Source organism: Pimephales promelas, chromosome 18 (genome assembly GCF_988280905.1).
Source record: "Pimephales promelas chromosome 18, fPimPro1.hap1.1, whole genome shotgun sequence".
Lineage (NCBI taxonomy): Eukaryota > Metazoa > Chordata > Actinopteri > Cypriniformes > Leuciscidae > Pimephales > Pimephales promelas.
In genome coordinates, this window is record NC_142786.1 from 21,916,962 (window position 1) to 21,924,125 (window position 7,164).

At 38.6% G+C, this 7,164-nt stretch overlaps 1 protein-coding gene across 1 annotated transcript in view; it reads right to left on the bottom strand.

Moving 5' to 3' along the window:
* Positions 1–7,078, bottom strand: part of tinagl1 (tubulointerstitial nephritis antigen-like 1) — a 47,241-nt gene extending 40,163 nt beyond the window's left edge. The window contains exons 1-2 of the mRNA XM_039680825.2: positions 6,952–7,078; positions 2,420–2,736 (exon numbers count right to left, since the gene is read on the bottom strand). Of these exons, the coding sequence (XP_039536759.1) occupies positions 2,420–2,729 (310 nt within the window). The 5' untranslated portion in view covers positions 2,730–2,736; positions 6,952–7,078. The remainder of the gene's footprint in view (positions 1–2,419; positions 2,737–6,951) is intronic.
* Positions 7,079–7,164: the final 86 nt, after the last annotated feature.

The window sequence follows — 7,164 nt, forward strand, 5'->3', positions numbered from 1 at the left end:
TTGTTGTTAATATAATGTTAATAGTTAACATTAGTTCACTTAAAAATGATCCTTGTTGCTTGTGACTGGTTGTCTAAAAATCTAAACAAGTAGAATGTGTGACTCACACACCATATTTCATATCTTCAGGATACGATATGATAGCTTTTTTGAGGGACATACTAAAATTTAAGTTGTTAATTCTTGACATTGGCTCACAAATCATTCTTTCCAGTCAAAACTCAATTCAATTAATCAATTCATCTAGTTCACAGTAGTGTGATGTTTTGCTCATGAATTCGATTTGTCTGGTTCTCAAGTTTGACCAAAATCGCTTTCAAAGAAAGTCATTCCATAGCCTATTTGTAGCCTACAGAAACTGTCTGTCTGTATGGGTACGGCTCCAGTGGAAGAGTGACCTATTACCCAAAACTCCACTTGTGTACGGCCATTACCGGAGGGCAGTGATTATAGTTTATAACGTTATGAATATGGATATTTTTCTTACAAAAACACTTTGTTTTGCTCCAGAAGGCCTTTATTAATACCCTGGAGCCATATATTTTTATGATGGATGGATGTGCTTTTTTTGCGTATAAAATCTCATTCACATTCACTCCTATTATAATTCTTGGAAGAGCCAGGATAGTTTTTAATATAACTTTGATTGTGTTCGGCTGAAAGAAGAAAGTCTTATACATGCTTGAGGAAATTATGGGATAATTAAAATTTTTGTGTGAACTAACCCTTTGAATTTTTAAATTGAATTAAAGTGTTAGTTCACCCCAAAATGAAAATTAAGTCAGTAATTACTCACCCCCATGCTGTACCAACCCCGTAAGACCTTCGTTCATCTTCGGAACACAAATAAAGATATTTTTGATTGAATCTGAGAGCTAGATCAGTCCTACATAGACTGCCTAAGGGACTGGCTCTTGACGGCCCATAAAGTCATTAAAGAAAAGGTTTAAATATTCCATGTGCCTACAGCGGCTCAATTATAAGTTTATCAAGCGACGAGACTACTTTTTGTGCGAAAAAAAACATAAATAACGACTTAATTCGACTATTATATTATTTCCTTATGGGCGCAAGCGCGAGAACTGAGACGAGGACGTTCTTCTCCTTCGACTACTTTTTGTTACCGGCGGCTGCTCCGCTTAGGAGTATTACCGCCCCCTACCGTATAAGATGATGATCCATATATAAGGCGCTCCGGATTATAAGGAACACTGTCGTTTTTTTTTAGAAGATTAAAGGCTTTTAAGTGCACCTTGTAGTGCGGAAAATACGCTAATTGAAAAGCGTATGTTCAGCGCGCATCTTCCTCTGCTTGTAAACCGAAAGTTTTGCGCTTCCAGCTATATCAGCACATCATCTTATACGGTAGGGGGCGGTAATACTCCTAAGCGGAGCAGCCGGTAACAAAAAGTAGTTGAAGGAGAAGAACGTCCTCGTCTCAGTTCTCGCGCTTGCGCCCATAAGGAAGTAATAGAATAGTCGAATTAAGTCGTTATTTATGTTTTTTTCGCACAAAAAGTAGTCTCGTCGCTTGATAAACTTATAATTGAGCCGCTGTAGGCACATGGAATATTTAAACCTTTTCTTTAATGACTTTATGGGCCGTCAAGAGCCAGTCCCTTAGGCATCCTATGTAGGACTGATCTAGCTCTCAGATTCAATCAAAAATATCTTTATTTGTGTTCCAAAGATGAACGAAGGTCTTACGGGGTTGGTTCAGCATGGGGGTGAGTAATTAATGACTTAATTTTCATTTTGGGGTGAACTAACCCTTTAAGGGATGATAGTTTTTTTTTTTTTTTTACATTGATACTATATAATAAGTTTTTGACAGTGATTGACAGTTATTCGAATTATGACAAAGACTTTGCTACTATTGGTATCTTCCAGAAGCCTAAATCCGAATTTTGGAAAGGCACAGAAAATGAATAACGCATTCTAGAGAGCACCTAAAGGGACACAGTTAGGCTTGCTGTGCCAGCCGGTTACATTACAGAAGATTACATCAGATTTCTCTTATCACTTGAAGAAATGGAGGGAAGACTGGGAGATAAGCAGGGATAACTGACAGGACGATGTCGCTACTCCCTATACAGAGTATGCGTGATTGCGAATTGGAAGTGTGCATTTCAAAAGAGAATTCAATATTCTCCCTGATGCCTGCAAATTATATATAATTACCTAACTGTAATTATAAGAGAACCCAAATACATTGTCCCTTTAGGGGCTCCGTAGTATATTTGGCTTCAGGCACATCCTTTGCTCCAACCATGGGAGTAGTAACTGCTATATCCTGGAAGCTATACATAGATGTAAGGAGTCAATATGCATATTTCTGCATAGTTTGAAAGTCTCGGTCTTTGTTGCATGGAAAAGAACAAACAGCAGTCTTCAGAATGTATGTTCTCACTCAACTTACTGGGAGGGTATGGAGGATTTGTTCCCAGGCAGTGGCTCCAGAAGTCAGGACAACAGTCGGACACGGTGCGGTTGCAGAACAGGTCGCAGTAACAGATGGTGTCCAGGTACGGGACAGTGCACTGGTCGTTTCGGCCGGGGCAGCAGCCTCCTCTCCTCTGGCAGTAGGAGCCGAAGGGGTCCCGGATCCCCCTGAGGTGCAGCGGGCTGGCCAGTTCTCTCTTAGAGCGGGAGAGAGTCCTCGCTGACATCCCCTCTTCTGACAGCAGGAGGAGCGCTGCAACGGCAGCCAGCATCAGGAGCTTCAACATTGCTTATCTGCGATAAAGAAATCAATATAGCAAAACATCAGCCATTAGGGTCAACTTGCAAATCAAAATCGAATTCAAAGCAACATTATGCTCCATCATGCTGCAAAAAAACCCAAACAACAACGATATAGATATTATTAGAGCAGAAATAACGTTTGAGTGAAAACAGAAATGACAGATCCTGGAAACAGAGCTTTGATGGAGCGTTAGGCAATTCCAAACGGCGATCATTTGTTTTCCACTTTCCTGAAACACACTGAACTCGAGGCCATGAGCCAACAATCTGCAATATAAACAACACTGCTAAACAGACGTTCCTCTTGTTCTTATTTAATAATGCACTCATCCTGCAAACACAATGACAGCACAGCGATAGGTGTGTTATTTCTACTTTTGTCCATGACTTGAAGCGTCAATTGAAACTTCAACTTGAGTTTCTGTGGGATGATCCATATGTTGAGGTGTGTATAGGAAGGGTGCGGTCATGGGACTCAGGCCTCAAGTTACTGTAGATGTCCATCAGTCTTTATTTACTTGCTAAATAGTCCAGGAAAGATTCACTGCAATGTAAATATTGTCTGATGCTAAACTCATCCTTTCCATGCAGAGCACACAGGCCATTGTCCACTAACATTGTCTATTTGATCTCACTTCAGACATTTTGTCTCATTTATAATATTTGAGCTATGCGTGAACTGATATTTGCAGCACAGCTATCATGTCAACACTTGGCATCAGCACGGAGCAGTACAGAACAAAAAAATGTCTGTTGAAACCAAATATTAACCAAAGCATTACATAATCCACTTGGAGTGTTTACATTTAAACAGAAATCTAGAAATGTGCTTCATATTTGATTCAACAGAATAATTGATATTTTGCATGCATGATGCCAATCCATTAATTTACCTGCTTCTCTTTGAAATTATTTTAGAGAAATGAGGATTAAACTATAAAAGGCTGATGGTAGCTATAACTTTTCCCTCTTGTTTAGTCACTTTTAAATTGTGCTCTTGTGAACGTCACTTTAAAAACGAGTTAAACGGATTTACTGTAAAAGGAAAATGGACCCATTTATTTTCATAGGGCAAGAAAGGTGGAAGGACATGGTGGAAAAATGTTACTATCAAACTAATGGAGTCAAAACTTATCATTGTTACGGAAACAGCAACTTCCTGTAGTCAAAACCAAGGCAGTCCCAAAAACAGGGTAAGGCTGTCTTTTTAAGGCTGTCCATTTTTTTTTAAATATTTAAAATAGCATTTTGGGGTTTATTTATACAAAAAAATGGGTGGGCGGCCGGGGACGGATGGATAAAGCCATTTGTGATGTTTTTGAATCTCTTGAAGTCTCTTCTGCTCACCAAGACTGCATTAATTTGATTAAAAACACAGTAAAACATGCAATATTGTGAAATATTATTACAAATTTAATTAACTGTTTTCTAAATTCATATAAAATTTAGGCCTATTCCTGTAATGGCACAGCTGATATTTTAGCATCATTACCCCAGTCTTCAGTGTGACATGAACTTTCAGAAATAATTTTAATATGATTATTTGCTGCTCAATTATTATTGGTGCACAATTATTAATACTGGTTCTTATTATTGTAAATTTTTTTTTACTTTCTTTGATGATGAAAAGTTTAATCAACAGCATTTATTTGAAATATTACATTTTAGAATTTATTTTGTATTAAATTTGACTTATTAGAATGATTTCTGAAGGATCATGTGCCATTGGAGAATGGAATAATGATGCTGAAAATTCAGCTTTGATCACACGAATACATTTATTAATGTAGAAAAGTTATTTAAAATTGTAAAAAAAAAATGATTTCACAATATTTCTGTTTTAACTATATGTTTAACGAAACAAATGCAGCCTTGGTGAGCAGAAGAGACTTCATTCACAAACATAGGCCTAAAAAATGGCTTCACAGTTAAATAGCTCCTCACTTTCACTGATCATCCTCCCTGAGAACAATATCTTGAGATCACACATAATTGCGCTCAAGCTGCCATTGTGGTCTGGGGTTAAAAAGAGGAGAGCCTTGACAAAGACGAGGAGGCGGCGAGCAAATTGCAGAAAAAGCATCATTAATTACCCAATCATCCCACAGGGCACAATGTCCCCCATACAGACAAAGAACAGCCCCGGAAACAAAGTCCACTGCTGTGCAGTTTTCTGCATGACTGTGCCTTTAGTGGACCAGAGCCTCAACACTGAAGCATATGGCAGCAGTGTCGCAGGGGCATTTAAGGCACTCTCATTGAGTGCAAGAAATGTTTGACCCCGCTGTCATGGCGATCAAGTAAACATCAGTAATGATGCATCTACAGTGATGTGGATATTTCAGCTTTTAAAGCTGGCTGATGCTCGTCTGTTTCCTCCCAACAGGAGTGTAGCGTGTAGAGACGTGTTGACTTTACATCACATTCAGCCCGTAGGATGACAGAGCAGACAGAAAACACTGCTAGAGTCTGCTGTCTGACAAATGACTTACATCAATGCTTTTGATCAACCAATGAGCTGATAAACGCAATATTATAGTCGTATCTCCAACCTCACAGGTGGTTCAACACAACAGAGCTTTAAACTAGCTTACAAATGCAGCCATTATTAGCTAGTCTCTTCTGCTGGATCTTAACATTTGTAAAATGAAAGCTTGACTAACAGATATTACGCTCCATTTATAAAATGAACAAGTTTATATTTAAATTATAGCATTATGATTGTAGAATGACACGTCGTGGACTTTGAGAGGTCAAGAAACTTTCACAACAGGATTAAATAACAGACAGATAGCAGATGGAGGAGAGCTTCTAGAGGTTTCCTTCAGACATTAACTGTCAGCCAGTTTACACCTGCTCATTCATGTGTTTTTACAGATCAAATCTAAATCTGATTGGTCAAAAACTATTCCATTTGCACGTGGTTTTCGCAAAACGGATATAAATCCGATCTTCAATTCCCGCGCTATATGCAGATTTAATGGAGTCACCGTCACCGAAAGAACTCGAGATGAGCGACATTATTGATCATCCGCTAATTTCAGAATCGCAATAGAAGAGAGCGGCAACAGCACTGGTAGGAACATTTCGTTTCTTTACTTTTAATGAAGATGGTCGTGTGTTAAGCGTTTGCTACTTTCACTTTGATTTGCGATAGTAGTTCGCACGTTGAACGATGCTCAGCTGCTCATCTTGCGTGTAGGCTACAGTATGTTGCATAGATAGAGTCGTCATCTGGCTATCTTGACATATAACCTATGATACGCTCTCATACGTTCTTTAGCGTTGTTTGGGAGTGGTAGATAAAAACTACATAGGCCTATGTGTTACATATTACAGATAATTACATATGCATTTACACTTGTCCACTTCGTCTGTCCACTTGTCCACTTTCTACACATGCATTTACACTTGTCCACCTCCTGAAGCGTTTCGGAGGGCATTTAGACTACACCTGGTCTTTTCACGATCAGCTATCCGATCTCAGAAAACGCAAGTGGACAGGTTAACAACCACAAAGAGTTCAAAGCTTGAATCACACACAAACCAGACAGCAACATAGTGTCGGCCCAGATCTGGCCCACATCTGGCATACGTGTGGACACTTGTACGCTTTATTTTGATGGTCCACTTTAGACATAGCATACTAATTATAAGTAACTTTACAACTACATATCAACGTATTCTACTAAACCTTACAATCTACTAATAGTATACTTAATTGACATGCAGTTGCAAAGTTTATAGCTAGTAGAATGTCTAAAGTGAACCGTCAAAATAAAGTGTTAGCATTATATGAAAAAATATTTGGTTTTGTACATCAAAAAATATTCTTTTATGGCTTTGCAATGTAAGGATCACAATAAAGTATATAAACAAATTAATATGCTAGGCTACAAACACTAAAGAAAACTTTTTATAATTATAGGCTAGGCTTTCAATGCAACACTTAATTGGCTTGAAAAAGGTTAAAGACTGATGTAGAATATTCTAGATTCAACAGAAGTAAAATGAGTAAAATGCTTTTAATTTCATAACTTTAACTATTTTTACTTCATGAAACAACATCACTGGAACACGTAAAGTGTTGTATAGAGCCGTACTGTAATCGTACTACGCACCTGTCTGACACATTAGTAAGAGAGGGAGGAGGTTACACAGAAAAGCACAGGATTTAAATAGCCGGAGAAACAAAAAATCCCCCACCTTGTTTCGTGAAATAAAATCCTTCTTCTGGTTATATCCAGAGTACAAAATGTGAGCAGGTCTGTTTCAGCTACAGGTCAAAGCAGTGAACACAGTCACACACACTCTCTTCAGCCTCCTGTCTGGCCTCTATTCACTCTCTATATAGTCCCACCCGACACACCCCTCCTGCTTTTCCCTCCTTCTGTCCTGTGTTCTCCCTCCCACACACCC